At 43.8% G+C, this 16,072-nt stretch overlaps 1 protein-coding gene across 1 annotated transcript in view; it reads right to left on the reverse strand.

Annotated features, from left to right (window-relative positions):
• Positions 1–2,890, reverse strand: part of ZSWIM4 (zinc finger SWIM-type containing 4) — a 32,045-nt gene extending 29,155 nt beyond the window's left edge. Inside the window, exon 1 of the mRNA XM_077470454.1 lies at positions 2,557–2,890. Coding sequence (XP_077326580.1) covers positions 2,557–2,670 — 114 coding nt within the window. The 5' untranslated portion in view covers positions 2,671–2,890. The remainder of the gene's footprint in view (positions 1–2,556) is intronic.
• Positions 2,891–16,072: the final 13,182 nt, after the last annotated feature.

Consider the following 16,072-nt stretch of genomic DNA (forward strand, 5'->3'; position numbering starts at 1 on the left):
AGAGGGTGAAACATTGAATCCAGCCCCAATCACAGGAGTAGGTACACATTCCAATTTTTAAAGGAAAAAAAACAAATAGACAATAAAAAAAAATTGTCATGTGAAATACAAAAATGATAACAGCCAATCAGGTGAATTGAATAATAATAAATATGAATAAAGTCTGGTATAGCAAATCAAAAAATTAGGATAAAGATATAAAAAAATAAAAAATAAAAATAATAAGAAAAATTATATAACAGACACATTAGTAACTCCTCACACTGATCATACTGATACATGGGTTACAAGGATCCGCTTCTACTCACAAAGCTCCCACACCAGGGGACAGAATGACAGTTATTTTCAGTGGACTCCAATGAGGTGTGAAGTGACAGTCACATGTCTGAAATAAAGATACTTCACTTTTTGTGGAGGATTTGGGAACTGAGCCAATTCTCTACAATGTAACAAATGCTGCCAACCCATCCATGTGTATATATGTATCGTTACATAGGCCCTGGCTAGATAGAAGGCATAAAACTGACACCATACAACGTGATGTAGCCATATTAGTTCTTTATTGATCACATGATCAACATCCAAGCTACACATACTATTTATATACCTCCTTTACCATTTGTAGTAAATGCCATTGACTAGATGTAGAGTACATAATTATTGTAACTATTCAAATTTTTTTTTTTTTAAGAAAAAGTACATAAATAAAATCCATTAACTTTATGTAGTGAAACATAAAAAAAGTTTATATTTTAATAGCGATTGTACTAGTTCTTCATGAATCACATGATAAATGCACAAGATATTGTCATCTTGTATCTGAATTAGTTCTGTACATGATAAAACACAACCCTACATAACTATTAAAATTTTACACTATTAGGAAATATATAATACACTGAGTGAATATATATACATACACATATATATATATATATATATATATATATATATATATATATATATATATATATATATATATATATATATATATATATATATATATATATACACACACACACATATACACACACACACATATACACACACACACATATACACACACACACATATACACACACACACTCCTCTACTTCTTGAATGTCACAGTAATTCTGTACACTACATATTGGTAATGCTGCCACCACTTATTCAATTACTATCAATACTACCAATACCACCACAACCTCCAATAATACTGCCAATAACGGCACCTATACCACTACTACCACCAATAAATAGCACCTATATTATTACTGCTGCTAGTGGTGGTATTGACTGGAGTAAGATTGTTAGTAGTATTGATGGTGGTAATGGCAGAGTGATATTGTTAGTAGTACTGGTAGGAGTAAAATTGTATGTAGTAGTGACAGGAGTAGTGGTATTAGCAGGTGTAATATTGTTAGCAGTAGTAGTGGTGGTGGTATTGGTAGGATTAACAGTGGTGGTATTGTCCAGAATAATAATATTGTTACTAGTAGTGGTAGTATTAGTAGGAATAAAATTATTGCTAGTAGCAATAGCGCTGGGATTGGTGGCAATGCCCAGAGTAATATCAATAATGTTATTAGTGGTATTGGTAGGAGCAGTAGTGGCGATATCTGCAGGAGTAATATAATGGTTAGTAGTATAGTGGTGGTATTTGCAGTAGTAATATTGTTGGTAGTAGTGGTAGTTGTATTGGTAGTAACGGTGGACGTACTGGTGGTGGCACTATTGGTAGTTTTGATATTACTACTACCACCTGTTCACACTTGGACAATTAGGAATCACCAATTCTGCTCAGGATCCCAAAAATCGTGGCAAAAAACACACCCCGAGCATTTGAGTGCCATTCATCCTGTACGGCACGCCAAACCTGGTGCGATTTTTGCCACAACAGTCATGTGACAAGATGCACACGAATTGTGACAAAATGCGTGTGAAAAAAAAAAAATCACACCTGCCTCAGGACTAATAAGTGCATTGAGCACCCTACACAAAAGTCAATGGGCAGACCCGTGAGCAACAAGGGGCATTGTGGGGAAAAAAAATAAATCACTCACAAAAAACACAAAACAGGAACACTTCTTCCTGATATGTGAATGGGGCCTTCGTATTACTATCATCATCATCTCCAATAAGACTAATATCAATAATAATCATCACCTATATGTAGATTGTATTGTAACATTCAAAAATGATGGTTTAAAAAAAAAAGGTAAATCTGTATATAACGTACATAATACTACAAGAACGTTACAAATTATACACAAAAAAAAAAAAAAAAAAAATACATACGAATATATAATAGTGTGTGTGTGTGTATATATATATATATATATATATATATATATATATATATATATATATATATATATATACAGTTTTCGGTCACATGACCCCCCCCCCCCTGTCTATAATGTGACATGATGTATAGAGATCGGTGGTGGGGGAGGTGCGGACACACAGTACGTTCGATGATTGATCGGTCGGTGTCATATCCGATCCACACATCGTCCGATCTGTGATGTCCGGCCACCCTTATCACCCCCCTCGCCGGCCCGGGTGTCTTACCTGCTCGAAGGCCCAGGTCTCGGCCACTTTCTTAGCACTGAGATCCAGCAGTGAGTCGGGCTTGTAGCGGGGGCTCAGGCCGGAACACCTCCTCTTAGCGGCCGGCGGCTCCATAGTCCGGTATATGCGGGGTGTGTGTCCCACCCCGTACCCGGGATCTTCAACCAACGTCGCTGCTTCACCCAATGACAATCCACTCGAGCGAGGCCTACTCCCAAGTGTACGATCCCCGGCCTTTCCCACGGGGCGCGGCCGCCTCCTGCGTCCCTCCGCCCGGCCTCTCTCTCTCGCGCTGGCCGCGCACACACGGCCCCTTTAAATCTCCTTAACAATGGGGAACGCGAGCTTTATCCCAGGAGCCACCGACACGCCCCCGCCCGGCGGCACCCGGTCCCCCATTGGGCGGCTGTAGCTTGTATTTTGCATGCGCCCCGCCCCTTTCCTTTGATGTTAGCTTGGAACGAGGAAGTTAGCGGACTGTCAATCAGCGGCGGCCGGACCAATCGGGTGGCGAGCTGAGGCTCTTTAACTGAGCGGATACTCCATACAAGGGAATGGTGGGCGGGGCCGGTGGCTGGGAAGTTATTCATTCATGTGGTTGCCCAGAGGTCAAACTGTCACATGTGTGTGTCTGCAGGGAGAGATTCCTGAGTGCACTGCATGGACTGCTAGAAATACAGGGTGCAGGAAAAAGCATGGCCCAGGCCGCATGCACACACCACTTGCGCTATGCCTTGCACATGAACACACTTTGCTTGCGCTGACACGTGTTATTGCATTGATATGCAATTTTTTTATTTTTTTTTATACTTTATTTTATATATATATATATATATATATATATATATCATTCTTTTTTTTCACACACACAACAGTGAAGAAATACCACTTTGCTACCATGTAAAGTAGTGAGTGTAAAGCTTGTATAACAGTGTAGATTTGCTGTCCCCTCAAAATAACAACACACAGCCATTAATGTCTAAACCACTGGCAACAAAAGTCAGTACACCCCTAAGTGAAAATGTCCAAATTGGGCCCAATAAGCCATTTTCCTTCCCCGGTGTCATGTGACTCATTAGTGTTACAAGGTCCCAGGTGTGAATGGGGAGCAGGTGTGTTAAATTTGGTGTTATCGCTCTCACTCTCTCATACTGGTCACTGGAAGTTCAACATGGCACCTCATGGCAAAGAACTCTCTGAGGATCTAAACAAAATAATTGTTGCTCTGCCATAAAGATTGCCTAGGCCAGTGATGGTGAACCTTGGCACCCCAGATGTTTTGGAACTACATTTCCCATGATGCTCATGCACTCTGCAGTGTAGGTGAGCATCATGGGAAACGTAGTTCCAAAACATCTGGGGGTGCTAAGCTACGCCATCACTGGCCTTGGCTATAAGAAGACCCTGAAACTGAGCTGTAGCACAGTGGCCAACACCATACAGCGGTTTACCAGGACAGGTTCCACTCAGAACAGGCCTCACTGTTGGTCGATCAAAGAAGTTGAGTGCACATGCTCAGCATCATATTTTGTTTTATAAATTCTTTATTTTTATGAAAAGGATAATATTACAACATTACACCTAAATACATCCATACAACATATCCTATTTCATCACAATCTTCCTCTTGGAAGGATAAATTACTATGGTACTGGTATGTTGTCTTTAAACTGGTTCATCAGTTATTCTCATTACTGTATTATTCCCTCTATAGCCGCTTACTTTATACCCTTGTTCCCTTTTCCTTCCTCCTCTACCTACCCAAATCAAAGAAAATGAGAACAAAAAAACAAAAATGGTCTCAGTGTATTCTGCCCTAAGCCCTCCACCCTCCTCTACCACCCCCAGTATTTGTCCTAAATGAGCACCACTGGATTATTTGATATTACTCAGTTTTGGTAATTTAGGGATTTTGTTCCCTATATTTAATATAGGGCGTCCAGACTTTCCAAAATTTGTCCTCCTGCTCTCTCAGCATCATGGTAAGGTTTTCAATTTGCTGGATTTCTGATAGGTCTGTTCTGAGTGGAACCTGTCCTTAAACTGCTGTATGGTCTTGGCCACCATGCTGCAGCACAGTTCCAGGGTCTTGGCAATCTTCTTAAAGCCTTGACCTGGAGTCTCCAAACTATGGCCCTCCAGTTGTTCGGGAACTACAATTCCCATCATGCTTAGTCATATCTGTGAATGTCAGAGTTGTACAATGCCTCATGGGATGTGTATTTCCTCAACAGCTGGAGGTCTGTAGTTCGGAGACCCCTGACCTAGACCATCTTTATGTAGAACAACAATTCTTTTTTTCATATCCTCAAAGAGTTCTTTGCCACGAGGTGCCACGTTGAACTTTCAGTGACTAGTATGAGAGAGTGAGAGCGATAACACCCAATTTAACACCCCTGCTCCCCATTCACACCTGAGACCTTGTAACGCATCTATCCAATTGTGAAAATTTCCCTTCACTTCCTGTCCCATCACCAAACCATGAAGAGTGAGAGTAAAATCCCTCCAAAGAGGGTGAATCCCTGGTTGTCCCCAGAACTTGTGTCCCAATTGGGAGATTTCTCTCTTTTCCTGTTCTGGTGACAACCCAAAATTTGGGATCTTCCTTCACTTTCAATGATAAGGGTAAACAGGATAAATAGAGGGGGTGAATCTCCCTAACAGGGGCACAGACAGCAATAAAAACTGATAGGGGTTCCAAACCTTCTCCACTCCATCCAAAACGAATACCCCCCCCCCCCCCCAAAAAAAACAACAAAGTTTTGTCTTTAGCTCTACATGAATGTGGACTCCTGACATTGGTCCTAGAACTAAACCCAATAATCCTGCCATCCTATGATGTTTATGACAGCGGCATCCATGTACAAAGCTTCCTATAGACGATCTCAGTAAGTCGCAGTGGGAGGTACAGGCATGCCTCTATTACAGAGGGAGCTTACAGTGTAATTGGGTAATGGCTGACTTATCCAGACAAATGGGAGTGTAATTAGTCCTCTAAGTAGCAGGGCTGGACTGACTGACAAGTGGATGCAGGCTCGGCGGAGTCATCTACCGGCTTCCTCATTTCTGCTTTTACAGCTCAGATCTCTGATGAATATGGATACCGTGCTCAGCCACACTGCACCGGACAGCCCCGTCCACAACTCTATGGTACTATGAGCCTCCATACTGGTCACATGACCCCAATGTGTGCCACCAGTAGGATTTGGAGTGTGTTTGCTGAAGATCCACAACGTACAACAATCCATTTTACATTATTTTCTATGAAACTTATTCACATCTATGCATTTTCCTGCAGAGCATTTTTTGGAACAGGAAGGTGCGAATCTCTGTTAGTGCAGGAAGGTGCGAATCTTTCATAGTGCAGGAAAGTGTGAATCTCTCCTAGTGCAGGAAGGTGCAAATCTCTCCTAGTGCAGGAAGGTGCGAATCTCTCCTAGTGCAGGAAGGTGCGAATCTCTCCTAGTGCAGGAAGGTGCGAATCTCTGATAGTGCAGGAAGGTGCAAATCTCTCCTAGTGCAGGAAGGTGCGAATCTCTCCTAGTGCAGGAAGGTGCGAATCTCTCCTAGTGCAGGAAGGTGTGAATCTCTCTTAGTGCAAGAAGGTGCAAATCTCTTTTAGTGCAAGAAGGTGCAAATCTCTCTTAGTGCAAGAAGGTGCAAATCTCTCTTAGTGCAGGAAGGTGCGAATCACTCTTAGTGCAGGAAGGTGTGAATCTCTCTTAGTGCAGGAAGGTACAAATCTCTCCTAGTGCAGGAAGGTACGAATCTCTCCTAGTGCCGGAAGGTGCGAATCTCTGTTAGTGCAGGAAGGTGCGAATCTCTCCTAGTGCAGGAAGGTGCGAATCTCTGTTAGTGCAGGAAGGTGTGAATCTCTCTTAGTGCAGGAAGGTGCGAATCTCTCTTAGTGCAGGAAGGTGCGAATCTCTCTTAGTGCAGGAAGGTGTGAATCTCTCTTAGTGCAAGAAGGTGTGAATCTCTCTTAGTGCAGGAAGGTGAAAATCTCTCTTAGTGCAGGAAGGTGAAAATCTCTCTTAGTGCAGGAAGGTGCAATTCTCTCTTTTCGCAGGAAGGTGCAATTCTCTCTTTTCGCAGGAAGGTGGGAATCTCTGTTAGTGCAGGAAGGTGGGAATCTCTGTTAGTGCAGGAAGGTGGGAATCTCTGTTAGTGCAGGAAGGTGCGAATCTCTCCTAGTGCAGGAAGGTGCAAATCTCTCCTAGTGCAGGAAGGTGCAAATCTCTCCTAGTGCAGGAAGGTGCAAATCTCTCTTAGTGCAGGAAAGTGCGAATCTCTCTTAGTGCAGGAAGGTGTGACTCTCTTCTAGTGTAGGAAGGTGCAATTCTATCCTAGTGCAGGAAGGTGCGATTATCTCCTAGTGCAGGAAGGTGGGATTCTCTCCTAGTGCATGAAGGTGCGATTCTCCCTTAACTCAAAAAGGTGCGATTCTCCCTTAGCTCAGAAAGGTGCAAAGGTGCGATTCTCCCTTAGCTCAAAAAGGTGCGAAGGTGTGATTCCCTCTTAGTGCAGGAAGGTGCAAATCTCTCTTAGTGCAGGAAGGTGCGATTCTCTCCTAGTGCAGGAAGGTGCGATTCTCTCCCAGTGCAGGAAGGTGCTATTCTCCCTTAGCTCAGAAAGGTGCGATTCTCCCTTAGCTCGGAAAGGTGCGATTCTCTCTTAGTGCAGGAAGGTGCGATTCTCTCTTAGTGCAGGAAGGTGCGAATCTCTTTTAGTGAAGGAAGGTGCAAATCTCTGTTAGTGCAGGAAGGTGCGAATCTCTCTTAGTGAAGGAAGGTGTGACTCTCTGTTAGTGCAGGAAGGTGCAAATTTCTCTTAGTGCAGGAAGGTGTGACTCTCTGTTGGTGCAGGAAGGTGTGACTCTCTGTTGGTGCAGGAAGGTGTGATTCTACCTTAGCTCAGAAAGGTGTGAATCTCTCTTAGTGCCGGAAGGTGCAATTTTCTCTTAGTGCAGGAAGGTGCGAATCTCTCTTAGTTCAGGAAGGTGCTCTGTTCTCTTAGTGCAGGAAGGTGTTACTCTCTGTTGGTGCAGAAAGGTGCTCTTTTCTCTTAGTGCAGGAAGGTGCGATTCTTTTAGTGCAGGAAGGTGTGATTCTCTGTTATTGCAGGAAAGTGTGCTTCTTTCTTAGTGCAGGAAGGTACACTTCTCTCTTAGTGCAGGAAGGCGCAATTTTCTGTTAATGCAGGAAGTGCTCTTTTCTCTTAGTGCAGGAAGGTGCAAACCTCTCTTCATGCAGGAAGGTGCGCTTCTTTCTTAGTGCAGGAAAGTCAACACTACCAACTGCAGACCAGCTCAGAATGGTCCAGTCTTGGCCTTAAGACATGATAACACATTATAGTACTAATCTTTCAGAGATGGCGTTAACATTTCTAGCTTTATTTATTTTTATTTTTTTTAAAAGCCAATAGCGTGCAAAACACACCCAAAAACTTCCACCCGGTGCCAAAAAAAGTGCCCACACATCAAGAGTGAACACAAAAACGTGCAACGGGTGTCTGCTGTCCTCCACAAGGAAGGACCTTACCCTGATCCCCCAGGGCGTTAGGCTCCAGACGGGGACCGAGGTACCAATACATGGCCCATCTGACCGAAGCCAGACGACCGCCTTTCTCCGGAAGGTCTGCCGAAACAGACCCACCCAGGTACTAGGGTAGGGGCCCCCCCGAAGGAAGACCCCCCAAAGAGGAGGGCGAACCAAGCCAGAAGGCCTATGTCCACCCTCCCACAAGACTTTCAGGGTTGGCCCGAGGACCGACACATTTCTAGCTTTATTAGGAAGTCATTGCATTTGAAAAGGTCCTACTGATGCCGGCTCTAAGGTAAGACACATTGGAGCCTCACATCTGAGAAACACTGGACCTTGGCTATGCCACTTTTCAGGATTCTAATTAGGAATGACATATTCAAATATACAGATCAGGGGTGCAGGGTGACATTCAAATATACAGATCAGGGGTGCAGGGTGACATTCAAATATACAGATCAGGGGTGCAGGGTGACATTCAAATATACAGATCAGGGGTGCAGGGTGACATTCAAATATACAGATCAGGGGTGCAGGGTGACATTCCAATATACAGATCAGGGGTGCAGGGTGACATTCAAATATACAGATCAGGGGTGGACATATTATTTGTGTAGGCTTGAGGGCCCTTGTGAGGTTTAGAAGCCCATTTATATTAGAGGTGGGTCAGACAGGTGCTGAGACTACCTCCCACAGATCTGGATATTGCTCCTTGTATGGTTGAAGGCATTCCTCATGATTCCCTTTCCTTTCAACTGGAGTGGTGAAGGCCAAATTGCATTTCTTTCATCGTCATCCTCCTAGGTATAAAAGATGTGTGTGTATTAGGGCAGTAGTTGACTGGGGGAGAGACATGCAAATCTACAATGAATGGGTTTGGGTTTTGCAGCTCCTCAACAAGCAGAGGACATGGTGCCTACACTAGACTGTACAGAAAGTACCATTGTAGAAATGTGTATTTATCAATCAATATACACAACGAGGATACACGCCCAGCAGGGGGGATCTCAAGGACGTGTTCTATAGATCATGTGCACAGACTTGGCAAGACATTGGCCAGCCCTTGAACTTACCGTTTTGGCTGGTAGGTGTTGGCTGAGTACATGGGGTGAACTTCTCGTTCTCAATTTACCATAAAAAAATAAAATAATTGTAGTCTGTGTGTGATAATAAACAAAACTAAGGAAAAGGTTTTGACCAGAGCTGGCCTTTTATTGTTGTCTGTGTCCCCAATGAAGAGGTTAAACATTCTCAATGTGTCCCCTGAACAAGAATAGGTGAGGGGAAATCGTGCATGAAGGGCACCCCATATTGGGGGATTTCCTCTAACTTCCAGTTCCCTACTCTATCTGAAACGTTAAAATTAGTAAAGTTTTGGTTATACTTAGACTTTAAGCCAGGGACCTTCAAACTTTCTAAACAAAGGGCCAGTTTGCTGTCCTTTAGACTTTGGGGGGACCGGACTGTGACCAGTGAGAGAAGAAAATGCCCTGGTAGCAGTGGGCATAAACAATGCCCCATTCTTGGTTTAACTGGAAGGAATGGTGCCCCATTGTTGGCTTCACTGGGAAGAATAGTGCTCCATTGTTAATACCGTATCAATGGGAAGAACAGTGCCCCATCGATGGTGTCAGTTGGTGGAATAGTGCCCCAAGAGGCAAATAAAGGCAAACCAAAGCCCACATCCGGCCCCTGAGCCATAGTTTGGTGACCACTGCTTTAAAGTGGCTGTAAACCCTTACAAACCACTTTGACCTACAGGTAAGCCTAGACTAAGGCTTACCTGTAGGCCCAAGAAATATCTCCTAAACCTACACGGTTTAGGAGATATTTACCCGAAGACAGCCACCGCTGTCTACGGCGCATTCTCCATAGAGAGCGGCGCACAGGTGCACTGGGCAGGCCGCAGATCGAGGCGATATGCCGCGAGTGTCGGCTCCCATGCGCATGCACGGGAGTGACATCATTGCGTCTCCGGCGAATCACAGCGCCGGAGCAGCGAGACCCGGAAGTCGCTCCGGGATACATGGCAGCGGCGAAGAGGAAGACGGAGGACCGCTTCGGGGGCTTCGTTCTCAGGTAAGTTATTTATAATGAGCTAGTATGCTATGCATACTAAATCATTATGCCTTTGCCTTATAGGGTGTGCTTTTTATTTTTTTTTGCCTTTACTTCCTCTTTAAGCTAAACCTCATATTTCCTAGCTCTTATGCTAACCTAATCCTTACACTTTTCCCTAAAATGGACTTCAAACCTTGATGGTACAGTGACGTTCTGTTGAATAAGTGAATGCAGATCTGGATAGAGTGGTGAGGGGTTAGAGCTCCTTCAGATTTTTATTGCTGTCTGTGTCCCTACTGGGGGGATTCATTCTTTCTTTTTCCTGGCGGCCAATGTCACCAAGACTGGAAAGGAGAGAAACTCAAAGATTCTAGAGGGGAAAATCATCTAATGAGGACACTTGTTTCAGTGGTTACTGTTCAAAATGAGAGTTCTCTCACTCACTTCCTGTTCTGTCTCCAAGACAGGAAGTGAAGAAAAATCTTCTCAATGGGATAAAGACAGTAGAAAAAAAGCCCATAAAAACTCAACAGGGACTTCAGCCATCCCAACTCTAGCTAACCAACTTTGGGTTCAGATATATTTTAATTGTATTGGGAAGGGTTTCTCTGCATTAGGGTCCTTTCACACAGGCGGACTCCGCTTTGCTCAGTGGGGGGATTGCTCCGCTGATCCTCGCTGAGTAGGCAGATTACAGGTCTGCACTCACTGTGCTTAGACGGACCTGTCAGAGCCCTGCTTTGCTCTATGGGGAGATCTGATAAAAACGGACAGGTCGATCCGCCAGATGGATGGAAAATAGGGTCACAATCCATCTGGATTTCGCTGACCGGATCGGATAGCAGTGGGTGTCAGTGGACATGTCCATGCCAACATCCGCTGCCCCCTAGGGGTGAATGGAGGGTCCAATCAGATACACCTGAAAAACTAACAGGCGGACCTGATCGAAAAGCCCGTGTGAAAGGGGCCTTATGTGTTTGTGGTGAGGTTGTGTTGTGTTAATCGATTGCAGCCTTTGCAGATATGTTTTAAATCTGAACTCCAGCCTTAAGCAGCCCATAGATGATTCAATCTTTTTTTCCTTCCACCACGGGTAGAAGGAAAGGAAATAGCTTGATTCCCCCCATCACCACAGTCAGTCAGTGTTGATGGGGGAATGCTTCCCGCAGTTCAATTGTGTTCTGCCAGCAGAGGGAGCCTTCCTGTTCAGAGGAACACAATTACTGCCGGCAGCTATAGCTGCCGGCAGTAATCACATGCAAAAAAATCAGATTAGTCTGGTTCAGCAGGGACCAGCCGAGATTCAATCCATGTATGGGCAGGCGGATTGACTTGGGTAAAATCAGCCTACCCATAAACAGATTGAATCTCTGCCAGTCCCTGCCAAACCAGACAAATTTTAAACCATGTATTGCTGGTTTTACCTTTAGTCTTACGCAGGTGTACCAGCGCCTCTCCTTTACTGAAATTGCTTACTCTGATTTCGCTGCACACTGGGAGCTTCTCACAGGGTGCATTAGAAGCTGCAGCAATTCACATACAGCCTACTTCATTTCCTGGCTGGAAGACTTCCGACATCATCTAGCACTCCTCATCAGCCTGACGGTTTCTGTTCCATCCCTTTCATTGGGAATCAGTTCTTTCAATCATAGAGGCTCAGCATCACATGTGGTCATTAACCACTTGCTTACTGGCCACCTAAACCCCCTCCTGCCCAGACCAATTTTCAGCTTTTAGCGCTGTCACACTTTGAATGACAATTGCGCGGTCATACAACACTGTACCCAAATGAAATTTTTATAATTTTTTCCCCACAAATAGAGCTTTCTTTTGGTGGTATTTGATCACCTCTGGGTTTTTTATTTTTTGTTAAAATTAAAAAAAAAAAGCTAAAAACAAAAAAAAATACAAAACCGTTTTATATTTTGTTAATAAATTTTCCAAACAGGAAATTTTTCTCCTTTATTGATGTATGCTGATGAGGCTACACTGATGGGCACTGATAGGCTGCACTAATGGGCACCAATTAGCGGCACTGATGGGCACTAATAGGTGGCACTGGTGGGCACGGATGAGGTAGCACTGGTGGGCACTGATGAGGTGGCATTGGTGGGCAGAGAGGTGGCACTGATGGGCGGCACTGAAGGGCAATAATAGGTGGCACTGATGGATAGCTGTGATGGGCACTGATGGATGGCAGTGATGGGCAATAATCGGCACTGGTAGGTGACACAGATAGACAGCACTGCTAGGTGGTGCTGATTGGCACCACTGGTGGACATTGATAGGTGGCACTGATTCCTGGCACTTATGTACAGGTGGGCATGGATTTGTGGCACTGGCAGGTAGCACTGAGGGGCACATATGAGGTGGTCGCCTCTTCCTCTTTGGTTCCGATGTCCCTTCAACAGAAGCCGGTGATCGACTGTCAGTATGAGGAGAAAAAAAAACGGATTACCGATCTTCTGTTTACATCATGTGTGATCAGCTGTCATTAGCTGACAGCTGAACACGTGGTAAGCGCCCCCTTACTCCGATCTGTGATCACCCGAGTCTCATTGACTCGGGTGATCACAGCATGCCCTTCGGGGGGCGTGGCTAGTATGCAAAGGGGAGGACGTCTATTGACGGCCTCCCGGCAAAGCAGATCCGCACTGTAGCCGTCATTTGGCTATAGCGCAGATCTGAAGGGATTAATTAGGTGAGTCTGCATGTAAATAAAGCCTGCCTAAACACAGCCACTCCTCCAGACTGACACCAACCCATCAAGACATTTTGATATTTGCATATAAGACCCATCCTGCCGGCCCCTCCCACCATTCATGATCTGCCTGAATTGCATAGAGAAGCACTGAGTCCACGCAATAACATCACTGGATCTAAATAAGGCACGTAATAAAGCTAGAAAGGTTTTTTAAATAAATTCATCATTTGATAAAAAGGATGGGGGGGGGGGGGGAGAAGGCAAAGTATAAGCAGATTAAACTTCAGCTTTAAAATTTAGTTAATGATGGCTTTATTGAACGCATCACTTTTACAAAAGCCCCATCAGATATGCTTTAAATGCTGTTGAAAAGTGCAGTCGGGACGATTATGGGGAATGATCAAAGCCGGCGTGCATTGGGGGGCCACAATCAGTGCAATCCTCCTCCAAGCAGAGGTGCGTCTGCGGCCTTGTTTGTAAGAGTAACTTCATTTGAAACTTTGCATATTAATGCAGCTGTCGGCACCCTGAACAAAGGCTCATCCCCTTGAGAAAGCTGCAGGCCTCACAGAAGATAATATCGGCCAATGTACTTTAGGATTTTGAAGCTTTGAACTTCATGGTCACCAGCATGGATCCCATTTAAAGATTAGCGCTGTGCATAATTCTCTTTGTCACCCTGAAAATCTTCTGTTTTATCGGCTTATCACGTGCTCCGGTGGTGCCATGTGTAAGCTGTAACACCTGGTTGGGTCTAAGCGAACTCATTCACTGACCATATCTTTAGAGTAAATATGTTTTCACTTAATTTGATTAGCATGGAGACTCAACACTCATGGTTCCTCCTCTGACCAGCAAACAATGTTCGTGTCATCCTTGATAGTGTGATATAGGAGTAAAGGTGTCTGTGGGTCCTCTAAGACCTGGCCATACAAACTCTGACCCACCAGTCTTGAAGGCAGAAGACGTTGTCCAGACTCGATTGCCCTGGCCGACCGCTTCGCCTCTTCTAAGATTAGGCCGGGGACAGGGTGGTCTGCACAACCCTCTCTACCATTACAAGCCTAAATGTTTATGCCTGATCATTCTATACTAGAATAATCACTGTGGCTGGATCTTCTGGCCCTCCTATTATGATCATGAACACCCTATAGAGCAAGTGTGCCTCTATCATTTTGTACATGTAACATACACTATATTACCAAAAGTACACACACATATGAACTTTAATGGCATCCCAGTTTTAGTCCGTAGGGTTCAATATTGCGTTGACTCTTTGCAGCTATAACAGCTTCAGGCTGTTAGGGTTGTCACATCATCCCTTTAAAACCGAACACATATGAATTACACAGGTTCTGAGGCTAATTTAATTCAGGTAATTCAGATAAGGCACCAAGTAAGTTTAATTCAGCCACAGAACCTGTGTAATTAATATGTGCTCAGTGTTTTAAGGGATGAGGAGGCAACCCCAAAGGTTGTCCACAGGGTTTAGGAGTGTGTCTATGGGAATGTTTGACCATTCTTCCAGAAGCACATTTGTGAGGTCAGGTACTGAACAACCACAACATACAGGGATATACAAGGTAATACTGACATATAATCACACACACATAGGTTGGACTTGTCACTTGTGTCTTTTTTGGACCTCACCTACTATGTAACTATGTTGGACGAGAAGGCCTGGCTCACAGTCTCTGCTTTAATTCATCACAAAGGTGTTCTATTGGTTTGAGGTCAGGACTCTGTGCAGGGCAGTCAGATTCCTCCACCCCAAACTCAGTCATCTATGTCTTTATGGAACTTGCTTTGTGCACTGGTGCGCAGTCATGTTGGAACAGGAAGGGGCCATCCCCAAACTGTTCCCAAAAAGTTGGGAGCATGAAATTGTCCAAAATGTCTTGGTATGCTGACGCCTTAAGAGTTCCCTTCGCTGGAACTAAGGGGCCAAGCCCAACCCCTGAAAAACAACCCACACACCATAATCCCCCCTCCACCAAATGATTTGGAGCAGTGCACAAAGTAAGGTCCATAAAAACCAGTGTTGCCAACCCCCTGAAGTGAAATTTATTGGCAGAATGCTAAAATTTACAAATGGCACCAGTTTTTTTCTGGCAAAAAAATCATGAAATTTACTGACAGAGACACATTTTAAATTGACACTACAAAAAAGTACCTAAAATGACAGTTTTCAGTGCAAAATATTAATATTTAAACTATAAACATATAGCTAGTGTTATTAGCAATGTGTTAAGTTAAACAAAAGTAAAAAAAAATTACTTTCTCCATTTACATGAAAGTCAGGTTACTATAACCCAGCCAGTACAGAGTTCCCCCTTACATCAGAGTCTGCAGGAGTCCCCCTTAGAGTGAAAGGGAACTCTTATGTAAAGGGGAAAGCTGCAGATTATGATCTAAGGGGGAACTCTGATGTAAGGGGTGACTCTGGTGACCAGAGATGACCTTATATCAGAGTCGAGAAAAAATGATTGCTGTGCCCTGGGGTGGCAATCAAAAACACCCCAAGAATACAAGTGTCACATTCTAACATTAATGAATTGAAGGATAGAGAAAAATTGACTTTAACGGCACGTATAGAAAAATATAACAAATTTTAATAGTTCACATGCATTAACTACATACACAGTGCACAGTCAATAAAACACATTGGTCAGTAGCAGTGGTCCACCAGCAGGGGTGGGCTTTAAGATTTTCATCAACACCAAGTGTGGTGAGTTTACACAATTTACATATATGGTTAGGCATATAGACTACAATAACTATATATTAAAATGTTTATATCTTATTCTAATTGCAATCTATTTCTCTAATCAGAGATACAGAAGCTCCTGATGAAGCGACAACCCTAGTCGCGAAACATGTTGAGCATTTTTTAACCCTTCAAGGACCTTTGAACACCCTAATAGCGAATGCCATATTTCAGTGTGGGCTATTTCTGATTTATACCAAGTATAGCGCCACAGGAAGTATACAAGTGGCATCCATTTCTCGGGTCGATCAATGGTTCCTTCTTTTTGTATTTAATATCTAAATGTGTTTTATTGAATGTACACTATATATGTAGTTAATGTATGTGAACTATTAAAATGTGTTATATTTTTCTATACATGCTGTTAAAGTCCATTTTTCTCTATCCTTATATCAGAGTCCAACGCATTCCCTTTACATCAGAGTTCCCACATACATCAGGGAC

This window comes from Lithobates pipiens, unplaced genomic scaffold, assembly GCF_037356315.1.
Source record: "Lithobates pipiens isolate NorthernLeopardFrog02 unplaced genomic scaffold, aLitPip1_a1.2 Scaffold_8, whole genome shotgun sequence".
NCBI lineage: Eukaryota > Metazoa > Chordata > Amphibia > Anura > Ranidae > Lithobates > Lithobates pipiens.